Source organism: Phymastichus coffea, unplaced genomic scaffold, assembly GCF_024137745.1.
Source record: "Phymastichus coffea isolate CEN01 unplaced genomic scaffold, Cenicafe_Pcof_1.1 PCOF00001, whole genome shotgun sequence".
NCBI classification, from domain to species: domain Eukaryota; kingdom Metazoa; phylum Arthropoda; class Insecta; order Hymenoptera; family Eulophidae; genus Phymastichus; species Phymastichus coffea.
Genome location: NW_026706812.1, coordinates 9,845,273 through 9,865,104, shown reverse-complemented (window position 1 = coordinate 9,865,104; position 19,832 = coordinate 9,845,273). Strand labels below are relative to the sequence as shown.

At 32.6% G+C, this 19,832-nt stretch overlaps 2 protein-coding genes across 5 annotated transcripts in view; both read left to right on the top strand.

Annotated features, from left to right (window-relative positions):
• The first annotated feature begins 8,868 nt into the window (after window positions 1-8,868).
• On the top strand, window positions 8,869-11,070 carry LOC131664020 (uncharacterized). The gene has a single exon (XM_058934888.1). The coding sequence runs from the start codon at window positions 8,869-8,871 to the stop codon at window positions 11,068-11,070; it is 2,202 nt and encodes a 733-aa protein (XP_058790871.1).
• A 189-nt stretch (window positions 11,071-11,259) lies between these two features.
• The window catches only part of LOC131675342 (L-aminoadipate-semialdehyde dehydrogenase-phosphopantetheinyl transferase), a 64,204-nt gene continuing 55,631 nt past the window's right edge, over window positions 11,260-19,832 (top strand). Inside the window, exon 1 of one of the 4 annotated variants that reach the window (XM_058954274.1) lies at window positions 11,260-11,355. The gene's annotated coding sequence lies outside the window, so the exon portion shown is untranslated. Of the gene's footprint in view, window positions 11,481-15,817; window positions 15,912-19,832 lie in introns of those variants that run through there. The other 3 variants (XM_058954290.1, XM_058954300.1, XM_058954281.1) reach the window with 3 other exon arrangements.

Genomic DNA, 19,832 nt, shown 5'->3' with positions numbered 1-19,832 from the left:
ATAAGTACGTGACGAATTATGATAAGTAAATAACGGATTATGGTAACAAACCAGGTATCGGTAATATAATTTCCTATTGTATCAACTCTCCCGGGAACATTTGTAAATCTATCTAGCGGGATGGATTAGGCTAAGCACGTCTCCCATAATATTTCCGCGAATATTACTCGCCGCATATTAATTCAGCAAAAACACAGGAAGGGGCACATCAGCCTACGGTATAAAAAGGCTGGATCGAAATCCGCAATACACAGTTGACAGTTCAGCAGTTTGACAGTTCAAAGCAATTCAGTTCGCGCAACATACGTTTCGCAAAGTACTAATATAGTTATTTTTAAAGTCTAACTATCCGGCTATTCAGAACCGGGATTATACTCTGCTAAGCATTATAAAAATTGTCTTTAAACAATAAATCATAAATCAAGCGCAAACACCTAAGACTGTTCGTAGAAACCTCTTCTGACATCAAATCCTTATAAGGTGAGAAACTAAGTTATCTACTTAAAACGCGCTACATATAATAACGGCGCTATCCCTTTAACCAACCTCTGCTTAACTCCTGACTAAGATCCAACTTTTACCAACGTGACAGTATTTGTATTCATTATTACGTTTAGCAGTAACATCTCCTCGCCTAGACATAACAGACGTAATCCCGAAATCTCGAGCTTTCTGCGGCTAAAAGCATTAGTCGTCCTTCACTGATCAGATACACAGCACGTGTACCCTTTTGTCGACGAATCTTTAAAAAATTTTTTAACTTGTACATCCTCAGGACTAGTGTTGAAAAATATTCGTATTATAATTAATTTGTATTGATAATTCGTGCAATTGAATATATTTTTTTTGCGATATATTATTTAGGTCAATATGCATATGAAAGTTGAAAATATTCAATTTATAGCCGATAATAATTCAAATACCGCTCAGCTAAGCATGCGAAGCGCGTGCGCGCCGGCAGCCAATGAGCGTAAATTAGAACGAGACAGAAGCTTCATGTTATTTGTAGCTATCTTTCTCATTCTACGAAATGATATCGTAACCTAGCATCAACAGTCTATTATTTATCTGTTATGAGCATGGAGACTGTATACAGGAGGCGAGGCAGAGATGATTTATCTAGGCAACTTTCTCTTTTTCTCGGAGGGAATTAGCCGATTTTAGCGCCGCACTCGGTAGTTAGTGAACCACTAGAAGACTTACAATATGAGCGCAGCTTATCGACCATGGAGATGTATACAGTCTCCATGTTATCGACCACGGTACTGTAGGTGACGAAGATAACCCGCTCTTGCATATCATTTTGTAAAAAGGAATCCCTTAATTTTATAGAAAATTAATACTATTTTACGATGAAAAAGTCTTCCAATATATCGTTTTTGTTATTTTTTTAAAATGGTAGAATACGCTTTTCGATCACTCGATTTTAATTATTTTATAGTTTTTTTTGTTTTTATATTTCATTATTAAACAATATAATGTCTAATAATAAATAACATTCGATATACTTAACTTTAATGATAGTTACGATGATTAATGTGGTCATTTGTCAACTATCCACGAAATTTTTACCGTGTAAAATAATTATCTTTTTAATAGAAAAATATTGTTACGAAAGCCATAATTCAATTGTATAAAAAGCATAGATTTTTAACATAAAAATTTACAATAATTATAAATATTTTTTAATTTGTTAGTAATTGTCACCTGTTTTGAATTTAGTAAAAACTAAATGTTGGCAATTAGTTTGATTTTAAATGACAAAAAAAATGAATCAATTATCTTCTTTAGATTGGGAGACGCGACATTTGGACTATTGCCTAGACTAAATGTTACGAAGGCACCCTCCAAAAGATAAAAATTAGATATATTTCAAACTGTCTAATGTTTACACGTTACCAATAGTCAAAGATTTTTTCTGTAGCCGATATTTTGATCCCATCGTGGGTGTGTGTGTGTGTGTGTGTGTGTGTGTGTGTGTGTGTATTGAAAGCTTATAATAACAGCTTTGAAATATTGTCACACGATTAATCTTATAATACTTACACTAAGTTATTGCATTTTGAATAACATCTTCGAAATATAATAACAGCTTAATAACAAACTAATAACAACATAATAACAGCTTCGAAATGTTGTCACACGATTAATCTTATAATACTTACACTAAGGTATTGCATTTTGAATAACACAACTATATAGTAATAGAAAATCGGTACGTTAGTAGTCAAAGTGTTTCATTCTGTTTATACAAATATAGTAAATTTTCGAATTGGTTCAATTTTTTATTATTTATATTTTTATTGTTGTTATTTATTTATATTTATATTGCAATTTTATTAAATATTTATATTTATATTATACTATAGTTACATTTATATAGTTATTGTTTACATTTTTCATTGTGCAATTTTATTGTTTTCAATCATGGTGAAAGTGTGTGTAGTTCCTGGTTGCAAAAGTGGATCAAATGCTGATTTGAAGCAAAGGGCTGAGGAGAAGATACGAAAGTGTAGTTTATTTCAAACACTAAAGGTATGTGTGTTATACATTTTATCAATTAAATAAATATTTTGCAAGTGGCCAATACAAAATTTCATGTTATTGAAAGCTTATAAGCAATTAAAAAATACTTATTTAGAAAACTTATTTTCGTCGACTCTCATTATATGTACATAAAGCGAAAGTATTTGTTTTATTCTAACAAAAATTCAATACAACAATAGAAATGGTCCGAGATATTAGGAATAGAATTAAATGATAATAGTAGAGTCTGTGAACTACATTTCCTATATGAAGATTTGCAATTATATGACGATTGGTTTACGATCAATAATGAATTGACTGTTTCTATTCGAGAAAGAGTAGATCTTAAGAAGAATGTTTTGCCTCAAACAGCGACTGGATACGATACTGTAAGTACTATATATGGATCACAATTATGCATTTTACAAGTTTTCATTAAATGTATGGGTGCGATTTTAGTTTGAACGAAGAAAGCAACGAGAACAGGAGTATTGCAAATGACGAGCAATAATTCGGCAGCAAGAAATGGTGTATAGTAATGCATCCCAGGTAGAAGTAGAAAATACACTCGCAGATAATAAAATGTCTGATGAAGTATTCTTGCAGCATGAGAACAATATGAATATAAATTCAGATTTACCAAATATTCTTGAGACTATGCCATTAAGACAAAACTGGGGATGGACCAAACTAGAAGATGTGATTCTTTTCACATTTTTTGATGTAAATATTTTTCAAATTCGGTGTCTCTTGAAATTGCTCTCTAATGGGAAGATTCAGACATTACTTCCCAATCAAATAAAATTACCAAATTTCTCAACAGTACATTCGGTAGATTATTTAGATAGTCTTAATAAGGTTCTTTCTTATTTGGAAAGTCAATGTTTTTATATCGGCACTTCCACCAGCTCAAAACAAACGTAAGACCTCATATTCTGCAAAATATTTTATAGAAAAATGACATGAGTCTAAGTAATATTGATAAAATTATGCTTTTAGGTGGTCTGAAAAATGTTGCGTAACTACATCATCATTTGAAAACAGTACGTGTTCTCAATATAATGTAGAAATCACGGCGTCCGAACACTATAAAACGTCTCTGAAAGACAAATATTCAGCCTTGATGCAGAAATACAAATTGTTGGAAAAGAAATATGCTTATTGTAGTAAACAAGTAATTTTTATTCAGCTACTATTACATTAATAATATATGTACGTATATACATACGTCCGCGCGCGCGCGTGTGGGTGTGAACGTGTAAGTTGTCATATCAATGAAAGATATAATAATTAACACAGGCCAACAAATCTCAGAACCTGAGACCGGACCTAGTGTACCCGAAGTATTTTGGTGCGCTGAAAACGAATCCGAGCTCAGAATTTAGCCTATACGTCTGAGTTGCGAGATATCCTAACCTAAAAGTGCAAAAAACACCGTTTTTTGCTATTTTTGAGGTTACATAGCATCTTGAATAAAATTTTTTTCCAAAACGAGTAGAAGCATCACAAAGGAGCACTCTTGTCCTTTGAAATCCATTTTTCAGATTCAAGATGGCTTTTTTTTTCGTCGAGATATCATTGATTGAAGTTAAATATATTCGGAGTTTTGTAACAACGTTAAAACAGCCTATGTAGCATATGTGAGGCTATAAGCCCAATTTATAAGTGATCGTATTCGATCGAAAAAATCTATATATGGGTTTTTGAGGTTGCTGTTAAAGAATATAAGGACAGATTTTGAAAATTCAAAATGGCGGATCCAATATGGCGCACGTTTTGAATTTTCAAAATCTGTCCTTATATTCTTTAACAGCAACCTCAAAAACCCATATATAGATTTTTTCGATCGAATACGATCACTTATAAATTGGGCTTATAGCCTCACATATGCTACATAGGCTGTTTTAATGTTGTTACAAAACTGCGAAAATATTTAACTTCAATCAATGATATCTCGATGAAAAAAAAAGCCATCTTGAATCTAAAAAATGGATTTCAAAGGACAAGAGTGCTCCTTTGTGATGCTTTTCCTCGTTTTGGAAAAAAAAATTTATTCAAGATGCTATGTAACCTCAAAATGAGCAAAAAACGGTATTTTTTGCACTTTTAGGTTAGAATATCTCGGAACTCAGACGTATAGGCTAAATTCTGAGCTCGGATTCGTTTTCAGCGCAACAAAATACTTCGGGTACACTAGGTCCGGTCTCAGGTTCTGGAGTTTGGTCAAATTTTGTCGGCCTGTGTAATTGACTAAAATGTTCCAATTGTTTCATTATGAGGAGGCGAAGTTAAAAATCATTGAATTGGAAGCTCGAATAAATAATGAGTGTAATAGTGAACAAGTGCTGGAAAATCTACCGGACATTCAGCAAGAAATAGTTCCTATGTTTTTAAATTTTGATGATATTAAAAAAAATAGGTACCGTTATTCGCGAGAATGGATTTGCGAAAGTTACATAATGCACATAAAGAGCAGTGCTTTGTACGAGTATCTACGAGATAGAAGAATTCTTCCATTACCTAGCGAATATACGCTTCGTTCTTACACTGGATCCCTCGGCTCCAATTATGGTTTTCAAGAAGTCGTTTTTGAAAGCTTAAGAATCAAAGTTGACTATTTAGAAAATAGTGAAAGGCACGTTAAGTGGTTAAAGAATTAATCATTTTCTTATAAATCAGTACATTAAGTACTAATTATAAATATATTTTCCTTTGTAGGAATATTGATTGCTGACGAAATTTCGCTAAGCGAGGCTGTAGCCGTCGATAAAAATTGGATAGTGCAAGGATTCGTAGATTACGGCCCTTATACTTCCGAAAAATTACAACAAGTACAAGCAGACCATGCGTTATGCTTGATGTATATACAATTTAGAGGAAGATGGGCACAAGTAATAAATTCAATCATTTTTATTATAACAATTAATTTAAAAGTTCACAATAATTTTACATACACTTTAACATATTTTACAGCCAATAGCAGCTTTAGCAGCAAGCAAGACAACAGGTGATATACTGGATTGCATTTTGATTGACTGCATTAAAAGAATTGAGCAGGTCGGATTGTATGTGGATGTAGTAGGAATGGATGCTGCAAATGTAAACAGAAAAGTTTGGACCAATAATAATATAAATGAAAATAATATTAGTTGTTTGCATCCTTGCAATTCCTCAAGGAAATTGTGGTTCATTTCCGACCCTTCTCACCTTTGGAAAAATATCCGCAACCAAATAATGAGGGCTTTAGAATTTTGGGTGAGTATGTTTGCTGCAAATGGTAATTCATTTTATTAACTAGTACTATGTAATGTGTAATAACAAAATTTTTCTTGTTTAGACTCCGGATGGTGTAGTAAAAAAAGCGCACTGGGAAGCTGTACTGAAATGCGAATCGCATTTGCAGTACAATCTTAAATACGCTTATTTTTTGACGCTAGACCATTTGGATCCAAAAGGATTTATGACGATGAATGTGCTTATGGCCATTCAAGTAAGTCTAAAAAAAATATAGTATATATTACATATTGAAAATGGATTTTAATGAAATAAATTTGTTCAGATTTTTTCTGAAAGGGTGCACCAAGCAATGACATTATACAAATATGATACTAAAGCCGGAGGGAAATTGCAAGATTGCGAACCAACAATCATTTTTATACGGAGGATGAAAAATCTCATTGATGCAATGCGGTCTAGGAGTGCAAAAGATACTATGTATGCGAGCGACGATTGTGCAACGTTAAAGGTAATATAAATATAATTGTTATATTTATCTATTATGATTAATTGTATGAATATATTTTATTATACTTCTTCATGATTTATTATAATATAATATGATATAATATATAAATCAAATTTTATTTCAGACAATTGTTACTTTTATCGATTACCTGCAGATTTGGCATAAAGGAGCAGCAGATAATAACGTTAAATTCCCATTAACGCAAAATACTTTTACGGGTCTTCTAGTAACTTTGAAAGCATCAGTAGAATTACTGGAATATTTAAATAAAGAGCATAGTTATGAATATTTATTAACAAACCACTTATGCTCTGACCCAATAGTGAGGTAAAAAATAATTTTTTACATAAAATATAAATTGATTTTATAATGATAGCAATGAATTGTGATTTTTCGTTTTCAGAGACTTTTCGGAATCTTACGTATATCTGCTGGCTCCAATGACAATCCAGATCCGACCATGTTCGCGCATTTATTTAAAATATTTTGTACTTATGGGTTGATTAAGGCTCCAAAAGGCAGCAACGTTGTAAAAGGCGAAGTGCTTCAAGTCTTAATTAACACCGAAAAGTCAAAAGCAATGCAACAGGACAATAAAATATCTTTGCAGAATGCAATTTTAAATTGGATCAGCAAATATAGGGAGTTGATACCTGCTCACAAGGATGGCGAATCGGACCATATTTATAACGTGATCAATACAGACGATCGATTGATATCAGACGTATCTGGCTGGGTCGTCCGTGAAATAATCAAGTCCAACAAGTGCGAAAATTGCAATCTGCATTTGGAGTCGTTCTCCAGTGATGCTGCACGCCATCAACTTACAAATGCTAGAGATAGTTTTGGTGGCTTAATTAAATCTAGCGACAATGTTTCTGAATTAATTAAGATGGTTGAAAATTGTGTGACCTTTATAATTGAGTGTAATAATGGCATGACTAGAGATAGTATGCAGTTCATTGTTCAAAAAATAATAAAAACGAACTCTCTAGCGTTTGTTGGTTGTACAGATCATGTAATAAAATTAACATACAAATTCATAATTTACTATTTAGAAAGACGAATGAAAATGGCATGCAAGCGACACAATATTGTCCATGATGGGTGCAAAAAAATTAAAATCTAAAGAACTACGCAAACAGTCAAAATATTAATTTCAGTTTTTATATTCATTATTTAATTGTTTATATTAAATATATGCGGGATCATCATCAATCAAACCCCACACATAATACCTCATCCAAACGTAGAATTTCTCGTTATTTCCAAATCCGGAATCAAAAATAGGGGTTCCTATTCAAAAAATCACTGTGACCTTCAAATGACCTTGAAAATCATTCTAAGTGTGTGTGCGTGTGTGTAACAATCTCACTTAAACAAACTTCTAAAACTTTTTCGAACAATTTAATTTTATATATATATTTTTTTTTCAAGATAGGAAATTCAATATTATTCACTCAACTTTGAAAATGTACATTTACGAACAAAATAGCAAGACTTTTTTATCGTAAAACAGTATTCATTTTCTATAAGACTAATTTATCCCTTTTTATAAAAAAAGATATTCGCGTGCGGGTTATCTTCGTCACCTACAGTACCATGATCGATAACATGGAGACTGTATACGTCTCCATGGGCGATAAGCTGCGCTTATATTGTACACCCAACGTGGATTGAATCGCGACCTCCCCAGTTAGGTTGGTATGAGAATTCCGTCGTTTCATCGGAACGAAGAAACCGCGGGAATATTCAAAAATGAAAATTCGTTTTAAGATACGATAAAAAGCTAAAACGTTACTAATTTGTTTTTAGGTTTAAAATTAATTGTTTGCCGAACAATGAATTTAGATGCATGATTATTTGATTTTAGGTTTTAATTATATAATTTAAGAACGAGCGCTATACTATGGCCGATCTGAAAACTACCGTTACGGACTGAAAGTAGCACTCATAGTCTCATACCAACCTAACTGGGGGGGTCGCGATTCAATGCACGTTGGGTGTACGTCTTCTAGTAGTTCACTAACTACCGGCACGCAGCGCTAAAATCGGCTAATTACTTTGGGACTGTGACTTGAGTTTGCCGAACGCTTTAACATGGGCGGTATAGGTCTGCCTCGCCTCCTGTATACAGTCTCCATTTTCAAACAATCAAAAAATTTCGCCACCGATCACTTGGTGCTCCTCAAGCAGGAAACAATTTGAAGAATATCGAAACCCAAAATCTTACGATTGACACTATTTGTCCTAGTTCCTGCACACCACAGAACTTTCCAAGCTCATTCCTTGCATCAGAAGAAACAACGCAATTATTCAACAAACCATTCTCACTACTTGAGATCAAATCTGCCGTAAAATCATGCTCAAAGAGGTTAAACTCTGCTCCAGGTCTCGATAAAATAGATTATCGGATTATATTCAACTTACCGGATAATGTTATTCATGAACTACTCCAATCTTTTAACGAAATCTACTTCTCAGGTTCATTCCCGAAATCTTGGAAGGAATTTCTCATTTTCTTTATTCCCAAACCAGGTAAAAATAAATTCAGACCAATCTCACTCGCATCTGCAACGTTTAAACTATCCGAAAAGATGATTCAAGTTAGACTCTCTTGGTGGCTTGAACACAACGTCAAGTTACCATTGTCACAGTTCGGTTTCCGCAAATCAAGATCTTGTGCTGACAACCTCTCGATTCTTACTACAAAAATCTATTCAGGATTCACCAACGGACTTTACACCACTGTAGCCTATCTCGATGTCAAAAGTGCTTTTGATGACGTAGACCCTACTTCCCTCGTTTATTTATTGAAAGACCTAGGTCTTCCAGAAACAATTTGCAAATTCTATTACAACCTAACAGGTGAAAGACTGATTTACTTCAACATAAATGGTGAAATTACTGGCCCTTTTGTAACCAGAAAGGGTGTCCCACAGGGTTGCGTCTCCAGCCCGACTCTTTATAGCATCAGTGTTAGTCAACTCATCTATATTCTCATTGGATGCGACTGTCTACAATTTGCTGATGATATCGCCCTTATTGTCACTCACAAAGATCCAAAAGTTGCTCTTAAAATTCTAGAACGTAACTTGAAAAGAGTAAACCTATTTCTCCAAAAGATTGGTCTTTCTCTATCGCTAGAAAAAACCAACATAGTAATTCACACAAATCACAAAGATTCTGATTTTTCGAACCTTTCAGTTACAGTTGACTCTATTCAAATACCTGTCTCTAACAGCGCCAAGTTTCTTGGATTAACACTGGATAAGAATCTATCATGGTCAACTCATCTTAACCACATAGTTAAAAAAATTTCACCGAGCATAAACATTATAAGATCTCTACGTACCACATGGTGGGGAGGTCACCCCAGATCGCTCTTACTCATTTACAAATCTATAGTCTCGGCAGCTATAGACTATGGTCTATGCTGCATCCCAAGCAATACAAATTCTTTCTTCGAAAAAATTAACGTTTTACAAAGACGTGCTCTTAGATTTGCTTTAGGTTTAAGAAATACGACCCCTAATCGAATTGTATACGCAGAATCGCAAATTTATCCTCTTCAGCTTCGACAAGAGAAACTTGCGTACAACTATATAATACGCTCATTCTCGACAACGAATCATCCAGCGACTATTGCTATCTCAAACTTGGTAGACTCGTTAAAAAAAAGCTCTCCTCGATATATTCACAATCTTCCTCTTCTTAAAGCCTTTACTAAGCTCAAACGCTTTCAAAAAAAGGTTTATTCTAGCCCTATACCTCCATGCTACGTTTTTTCCTTGGAAGCACAACAGACAGAGTCAACCATTATCCTCGACAAAGGTGAAACCATTGCCAAAGCTGATAACCCGCCAACTGAGTTTATTCATCAATTTAGCGATCTTTTACAATCACACACTCCATTCTATACAGACGGATCAAAAAAAGATACTGGATTGTATGTTGGTTTAGCCATTCATAGCCCAGACCATGGCCCAGACCCTTTAGACCTTAATCTTAAATTTAAAATTGATCCACACAATTCCATCTTCTCAGCAGAAGCTTTAGCAATTCAATTTACACTAGAACTAATTATTCTCAAGAAAATTAGCAAATCTATCATTTTCACGGACTGTCTTAGTGCGCTCCTCTGCCTTACCCACCAAGAAGCAATTATCGACTCCACGCATATTACAATATTCAGAATAAAAACAAGACTTCTAGAAATTCTCCAGAACCATCAAGAAGTAATTTTTGCTTGGATTCCAAGTCATAAAGGTATTCCTGGCAATGAAACAGCAGACATTCTTGCCAAACAAGCTTGCGGTTCAGGTATTAGTCCATCCAACTTAATACCTCATTCGGACCTACGCCAATTCACTAACAATCTCTGTAGAGATAAATTCAAGAAATTCCTAACACGAGTGGACGTAAACAAAGGAGTCCAATACTTCCAAAACTACTTTAGTCATTCTTCCAAACCCTGGTTTAACAACACTACCTTGTGCAGGACACAAGTTGTAACCACAGTACGCGTGAGAAGCAACCACTACAGTCTAGCATACAGCTTACATAGAAAAAATTTAGTTCAATCTCCCTTATGTCCTTGTGGCAAGGACAATGAAGACCTTAATCATGTTTATTGGTCCTGCGAACGCTTTGACAATCATCGAAAATTGTTACTTTTTAAACTGATGAAAACAAAGATCTTCCCGCCTTATACAATTTCACAATTCCTTTCAGATCCCAAACCATCCCATATAGAAATTTTATGCAAATTTCTCAAAAGCGCTGAGATACTTTTATGATGTACTTAATTTTCACTACTAACACTATTACTACTATTATCACTACGAACTAATTATCAATCTTTTCCTCTTTTCTAGCTTAAACTTTATTCTATTCAATTTCTGATCTTTTCTACTCACTTTTTCAAAAGTTCCGCCAAATTCGCTCTCTCGGCGCACAAGCGCCACATGTCAGTTGATGGCCGTATGGGAAACCGGAGCCAATAAATATATATAGAATAGAATAGAATACAGTCTCTATGGTTATGAGCTTGACCTAGCTTCTTGACTTGAATTCAGTAAGAAGTAAGGATTTGATTACTTGTGATTTTAAATGGTTCTTAAATTTGTATCTATTATTGTTGAATCAAAATTATTATCATGCTATATTAATTCTTTAAACTAATTTCAATAAACAATGTTGTTTATACGTAATGATAATTTCTTTTTTAATTATGCACTATAGTGTACTCTTATACATTTTAAAAGCTTGAAAACATAATCTTTTTATTTTAAAAACAGTTTCTATAAATTATAATTGTAATTACTTCTTTTATTAGAAACTGTTTTTGACTATTGAACTAAATTAAATATGATTGAAAATTACTTTGTCACACACACGCTTATACATTCATTAAAAGTACATTTGAAAAGGGCAATGATATTTATATAATTATTTTGTAAACTTCATTTAATTGCAAATTGAATTTATTAATGTATAAGTTATTTTAAGTTATGAATGAAAATCATGCAATTAAATTCCATTAATTTTAGTATAGATAACTTGAAAGATATACAACCCACTCTTATTATTATACTACAATTGTCATGAAATTGTTTCAAAACAAGATAGCAATTTTTTAGTAAAAATTATTATTGTAGTTTTAAAAGTTTATATAACAATTTATATTGTCAATTCAAGTTAATTATTCATAATGTATACGCATATCAACATTTCTAATATATAATAAAATAGTTTTTAATAATAATTTAAATTTTTTAAATGAAGATTGATTTCAATTCATGAGAGTTTTAGAATGAAATAAAATAAAAAGAATAAAGCTAATGTTTCAAATTGAATTATAATTGGTGGGTTATCATGATTGCATGTGATTGATGTGTGCTTTAAAGTAGTAAACCTTATTAAAGCCTATTATTATTGTTTTTAAGTTTAATATAAGACTTTATTGATATTATATTAATATGGTTTATTGTTGCTTCTCTATTGCTTATAGAGATTAATCAACAGTGTTAACTCATCTACAAATGGCAGACAAAAATAATATTCAAACAAATTTTAATCAATGTTTAAAGTGTTTTATAGTTTTTCAAATATTAATCGTAATATATATAAATACTGATTATAAATGTTAATAAAAATGCATTCTTCTTAATGTTAAACTGTTTTATGTTTTTTATGTTTTCATATTTTATATAAATATGAAAACATAAAAAGCACTGTCATTATTTTTAGACAAAACTAAATTACTTATAGAACTTATGATAAATAAATTATGAATATAAAAATGATCAGTAAAAAGTTTTTATGGGACCCAAATATATATACTCTTCAAAATCATTTAACTTGAATACCAATTAATAATTCAAGAAACTAAATGAATCAATGATTGAGTAACAATTACAGAATATATCTATTTCAACAGAATTCAATGATAATAAGATTGAACAATAAAAAACTACCATTCTTTTCAATCGTAATAAGTAATTTTTAATAAGGCTATGAATAAAAAGTAATTGAATAATATTTTATTGAATTATATTTTATAAATTCTAATAAATTTGTCAGAAAATTATCGATGAATTGTATTTAATCAAATAATTTTTAAAGAATTTTAATAAATAATAAATAAATGAATTATATAACATATTTAATAGATTTTTATGGATTTAAATAAGTAATGAATAAAGGTAACATTTAATTAAATCTGTAACAATTAGAGTTTGTTCCCTATTGAAAACAGTGACGTAATTAAAAGACGTCATTGACAGACGACTTTTAACCTTTAGCGGGCCGGAGAATCAATATACATACTCACGCTACCCGTGATCGACACTTTCTCTATGGGGCAATTCTTGGCTATTTCAAACAGTTTAAAACATCAAATCACCAATTTTGTTCAAAGTTGGTAGATTTGTTACCTATACAGAGAGGTCAACATCTGTGCAGAATTTTAGATCAAAATATTGATAAAGGGCCGACTTATCAACTGTTGAAAAAATATTGGACTTTTTTTTATTAATTCGATTTCTCGGAGACTAGTAACGATATGGACATGATTCTTTTTTTAAAAGACGCGGAAAGGGTTTTACTTTTAAAATGTAAATAGTAAAATACCAAATCATTTATTTATGTCATTGTTATAAACAATTTTTTCAAAAAATTGACGATATCTCCAAAAACGAAATTTATTTTTTTAATTTTTGCACCATCGTGTGGTTCCAACGTTGCTTGCTGCAATTGCCTTCAACGAATAAATAATTTCATATTCTATCAGTCTATATCTATTTATTTAAATAATATATAAATTAGTTAATTAATAAGTAATTAAATTTAAATTAAATTTAATGACTTATTTACTTAATATAACGTAATATAAGTAAAGTAATATAAGTAATATAAATGAACTATTGTTTTGCATAATCTGAAACAACATTGAATGAAACATTTGCTCGGTGCGTTTCATCAGGCGTGAGAATGACGTATATTCAAAAATATATGGCAGAAAATAGGTTAGAACAAATTACTTGTAAATAACTTATTAAGAGTTATAACTATTATGGTAACTTATTATGGTGTAGGTGCGATAAAAAAAACAATTTAATGCGGCCACTTCGTAAATATGCACCGGTCTCAAGCCCGATCAAACGCAAAGAGCAAATATTTTATTTCAATATTATATCAGATTGTATAAAAAAATAGTTCATTTACATTACTTATTTAAACAATAAATTTATATATTATTTAAATAAATACATATAGACTGATAGAATATGAAATTATTTATTCGTTAAAGGCAATTGCAGCAATCAACCGCACGAGTAGCGGACGTTCGAGCAGCCGAGCGGCTGGCGCGCGGTTCGTTTCATTTTAGTGCTGTCTTAATCCTAATAGCGGGCATTTGATTTTCTGAACGGTTTCTTATGTAAAAAATTACAAGGAACACGATGGTGCAAAAATTAAAAAAATAAATTTCGTTTTTTGAGATATCGTCAATTTTTTGAAAAAATTGTTTATAACATAGACATAAATAAATGATTTGGTATTTTACTATTTACGTTTTAAAAGTGAAACTCTTTCCGCGTCTTTTAAAACAAGAATCATGTCCATATCTTTATTAGTCTCGGAGAAATCGAATTAATAAAAAAAAGTCCAATATTTTTCAACAGTTGATAAGTCGGCCCTTTATCAATATTTTGATCTAAAATTCTGCACAGATGTTGACCTCTCTGTATAGGTAACAAATCTACCAACTTTGAACAAAATTGGTGGTTTGATGTTTTAAACTGTTTGAAATAGCCAAGAATTGCCCTATGATCAATCAATGACATAAGATACCTTTTATACCAGTTTTCTGAGAGCGATATGTCCCTTGAAATCTCGCTCTCTGAAAGTTAATTACGTCATTTTCTGATAATGACGTCATTTTCAGCAAGCTTCAAAGTGCGCGTGAAGAAATAGTGTTAAGTTTAATCACGGAATATCGTTATGGTTTTGTGTTGGACGAAGGGGTATGGTGACGGAATTAAATCAAAATTTTAGGTTTTTTACAAAATAAAAATCTTTATTTTTTCGATACTCTGTGCGCAAAGTGTGTCTTTCCCTCACGCTCGACAGAAAACGTGCGTTGAAAATCGCACTTTCCACACGTCATATCAATAAATACGGTACGACACATGTTCGGGAAAGAGTTTCTCGTCTTCTGTATCTTTCCACCATGGAGATCTCATACAGAAGGCGAAGTGGCCTATCTCTGCCTGTGTTAGAGTTTAGGAGCTTCAAGTCCCCCAAGGTACCTTAGAGGGCTACCGCCATCGAGTGGTAACAGCCGACGCATCGAGTTATCGACGCGCGCTAACACATGGTAACTGATCGGCGTTATCGCCAGTATAGTAGTACCCTCAAGAGATTGAAACACAAGCTCTAAAACCCAAGTGCCCTGTACTCTGAGAGTTTATAACGCCATGAGGGATTGGGCCAAGCTCCAAAGCCCGAGAACGCAGTACTCTGCGAGTTTATAACGCCAAGATAGATCGGACCAAGCTCGAAAACCCGAGAACGCAGTACTCTGGGAGCTTATAACGCCAAGAAGGATCGGGCTTGCAGTCCATGTTTTATGATATTAAGTCCTAAAAAAATATTACTTCTTACACGATGACGGAGATTACTTAGTTTCTCAACCTTACCTCACGAAGGTTATATCAAGGTCAATTTAGGAACTTTTCACTTCACTTTCAAATCACTTTTATAATTAAACATTGCAACGGTAGTCGATTCAATTAATCGATCCGTTCGCGATTCTGCTTCTCGCGCGATAGTACAAACAATTAAGATAGAGAGGGGGCGCGCCATCATTTGAATAAACAGTTACGCCTCAGCTGTTTACGCGAGTTTACCGCCGATTTCGTTTTGCACTTTGTTTTCGCCGAATATTAAAGTTTTCTGGGACAATTACGCGCGTGAGTGCAACAACGGTATTGCAGCAGCAAGTAGCAGCAGCGCAGAAGCAGTATTGTAGGAGATTAAAGGCAGAGTGAAGCAGCGCAGCTGATAAGGAGGAGGGCAGCGGCAGTTGATATATTTCATCAACAATTACGGCTGATCACCGTAATTGCACCACAGGGTAGGTGCACCTCCCGTCATTATTGCGTCACAAAATACATTCGGTATTTTGTCAAACGTGATAGCGATTTTTTGTATTCGCGTATTTTTTGTATGTCTCTCTCTTTCTCTTTCTCTCTCTCTCTCTCTCTCTCTCTCTCTCTCTCCCTCTCTAATTTTATTAATTAAAGTTAATTAATTGTATTTGCCGATTACGTCATTTAATTTTCCCATTAGCTTAAGTAATTTGTAAAAAGCTTATATTTTCATCCGATTATATCTAGAGGATTAAGCGGATTATTCGTAAAGTCGCCCACACATAGATTCATCGAGTGTCACAAGGCACGTGACTTAAGGTGAGTTCAACGCCATTCGGTAAAAGACAATTAAGCGAAATCATCTGACGTAAAGGCGAATACACGTACATGATCGTAGGTATGACCTGTTTAACGGAGCGGCGGTTAGCTCTGCATCGTAGGAGTTTGTTCTTAAATAAATTTCCCATTTTTTAGATAACTTCCCCCATTACAACATTAAAAAATTTTGATAAAAATTAATCGGTATTGGATAAATTGCGATGATAAGTCCTAATTAAAAAACAATTCATTGGAATAGATTACAATTATTAAATTGAATTTTATGTATTGAATTGTCCAAACATAGTACCATATAAAATATATTTACATTTATTATTTAAAGCTTTATTGAGTAGCATATATTTTATAAAAAGTATTACAAAAAATTAAAAAATATTAGATTTGTCATAAATATTCTTTACTGTTATATTTATCAATCAATGTTACATAATATTCAATTAATTGTTATTGAAGTTGACGTACTGAGCATTTATAAAAATAAATTTATAATGATTAGATTGAATGAGATTAAAAATTACATTGTATTCAAAAATATTGAGAAATATTAGAAAATATTCCATTAAACGTGATTGAATATAATGTTCAATTAGAAAATATTTAAAAGTATTAAAAGATATTTAATTAAATACCGCAGTTGAAGTACTAACCATTTATTAGAATAAAATCTTAATGATTAGATTAAATATGATTCAATATTTTTTTTCATTGAAAAATATTGGAAGGTATTAAAAATCCTTCTTGGCGTTTGAAAGTCGCAGAGTACAGGGCACTTGGGACTAGAACTTGTGTTTCAATCTGTTGCGGGTACTACTATCTACCGGTGGTAACGCCAACCAGTTACCATGCGTTAGCGTGCGTCAGCGATGAGCATTCGGTCACCCATCCCAAACTTCTTTTTCTCCTATTCATAACGCATCTAGGTCTGTTGTACACTTGTGGCTGTTCTATCATTATACCGTGTCCGAATTCCGTGTTTTAAATTAGTTTTGTTTAAAAGAGGGAAAATAAGAAAATTCTCAATTGTTCAATATATACCTATTGTTCCATCATCAGCATATCAAATTGAAGTCAGCCTCGGCAAGTATTGATTATATATTTTCAAGTACAATTCGATATGTACCCTAGTAGTAAAAGTAAGAGTTCAAAGAAAGAGGTATTGTACCAAATATAATTTATATTCTTATACTATTTTTTGAAGAATTAAGAAAAATGTAGACATGTCATAAATTGTCAAATCCTAATTAGTTTATTCTTATTTAAGCTCTGTAAATTCTTATAGGTCATATGATAAATTTAGTAAATTATAATTCTTGTTTAAAACATTTTAAATTCTTTATTATAGCTAGAAAATGTCTAAAGTGTAATGCTAAATTAAAATTTATAGAGCAAATTGAACAGAGTATAAAGAGTTAACTTTGTTACTGTTATCGTCAGCAGTATGTTTTGACACTTCAGAATTTGGTTCAGACCTGTAATATCTAAATTAAAAAATAATTAAAATCAATCAGTATCAATCTATAAAATTTTAATAATTAAACATACTTTGAAACTGTTTTACAATTACTTTCAACATTTTCAGTGTTAGACTCTGTTTGGACCGAAGTGAACTCTTTCCATTCTGTTCAATTTGCTCTAGATAGAATTATCTTATATTTATTGTCTCATTTATTGTCAGCTGTTCTAGCTATAATAAAGAAAATGTTTCAAACAAGAATTATAATTTACTAAATTTACCATATGACCTACTACTGTGGGCAAAAAGTAAGGTGAATTTGTTTGTAAAATGAAAAATCTTTATTTATTCTTCTACATCAATGTCATCCCCTTCGAAGTAATCCCCTCCCGATAAAATACACTTATGCCAACGTTTTTTCCAATCCTCGAAAAATGCCAAATAGTCCCTTTCCGGTATAGCCATCAGCGCCTTCTTCGATTCAGCTCTTATCTCCTCAATCGACTCGAAACGCGTTCCCCGGAGTGGTCTCTTGAGTTTTGGGAATAGCCAGAAGTCACACGGAGCCAAATCAGGTGAATACGGTGGTTGCGGAACGATATGCGTCGAATTTTTGGCGAATTTTTTGCAAGAAAGTGAGCGTTTTCGGTACCAAACGAGATTTTACTTTTCGTAGGCTCAAATGGTCTTTCAAAATTGTTTTCACAGATCCTTCTGATATTCCGATCATATCAGTAAGGTCTCTAACAGTCAACCGACGATTTTCGAGCACTAATTCCTTCACTTTATTGACGTGTTGGTCATCTGTTGACGTCGATGGTCGTCCGGAGCGCTCCAAGTCATCAACACGTTCTCGACCCTCTTTGAAGTCTTTGTACCACTTATAAACATTTTTCTGCGACATGGTAGAATCACCAAAGGCCTTCCGCAACATCCTCAACGTTTCCGCAGCCGAAATTTCATTCCGCAAACAAAATTTGATGGCACTTCTTTGCTCAATTAAATCAGACATTGTAAAAATCGAAACATGCACTCTTGGTCGTTTGGTAAACACAAGCGTAAATATATTACTGATGATGACATTGACATGAAATTTGTCCCAGATGTCATTCGCAGTCCTACCAACTCAAGAAAAAAAGAACTAGCCCGAAATGTTAAGCCCGCGAAGTTTAAATTGAAAATTCACCTTACTTTTTGCCCACAGTAGTATATGAATTTACAGAGCTTAAATAAGAATAAACTAATTACGATTTGATAATTTATAATATGTTTACATTTTTCTTAACCCATTAATACCCAAGCCGAATCTGGTAGAGATAGCCTTGAAATAACTATTGAGTTCATGTTATAGCTCAAAAATAATTTACACGTGTTTTTTCTTTTTGCATTTCCAATTGTTTATAAAAAATTATTTAAACAAATTGACAAAAGTTTTAGTTTTTTGAAAAACTATTTACGGTAATCGGTTCGACGGGAAAAACCAAGGCAAAAACCTCTTTAGCCTTTTATCATACAATTGTAATTAGAAATCAAAAACCAGTTTCCATCATTTGAATTTTACGAACCGAATGTGAACTAATAATAACTTGAAAAAGATTTTCTACGGTTGTACTGAAATAATCACACCATCAGTAGAAATTCCTCATAATTTTATAATTCTTTCTAATTTTCATTCCTATCTTCATTTCAAATGTAAATCGACTAAATTGTTCGGTGTCATATACTATTTCGACGATAGCTTGTCACTCAGTGAAATAGAAGACCATTCTATTATATTGAATAAATTACTGATTTTGTTCTTTTTACATACTTCAATATAAAAATGTAATACCATGACGAGGCGAAGACTTACTGATTTGAATGAGATTGTTGACGGTGATATAGATGGTGACCATCATGTTGATATTGTATTTCTTCCAACAGAGCATGAGAGCTCAGATGAAGGTTCAATTAATGAAGAAGAAGAATATACTTCACTTCGGCCGCTTCCTACAGGATCGTATGAACATATAAAGAGTTCTTATACTAGTGACCAGAAGTTACTAGAACCGAATCAAAAGTATGATTGGCGTGATAATGCTTTGAATTATGACGATCTTCCAGATGATGACTA

Bases quoted from the DNA above. Each gene is read 5' to 3' on its own strand.
- LOC131664020 (XM_058934888.1), top strand. From the start codon at position 8,869: ATGATTCAAGTTAGACTCTCTTGGTGGCTTGAACACAACGTCAAGTTA.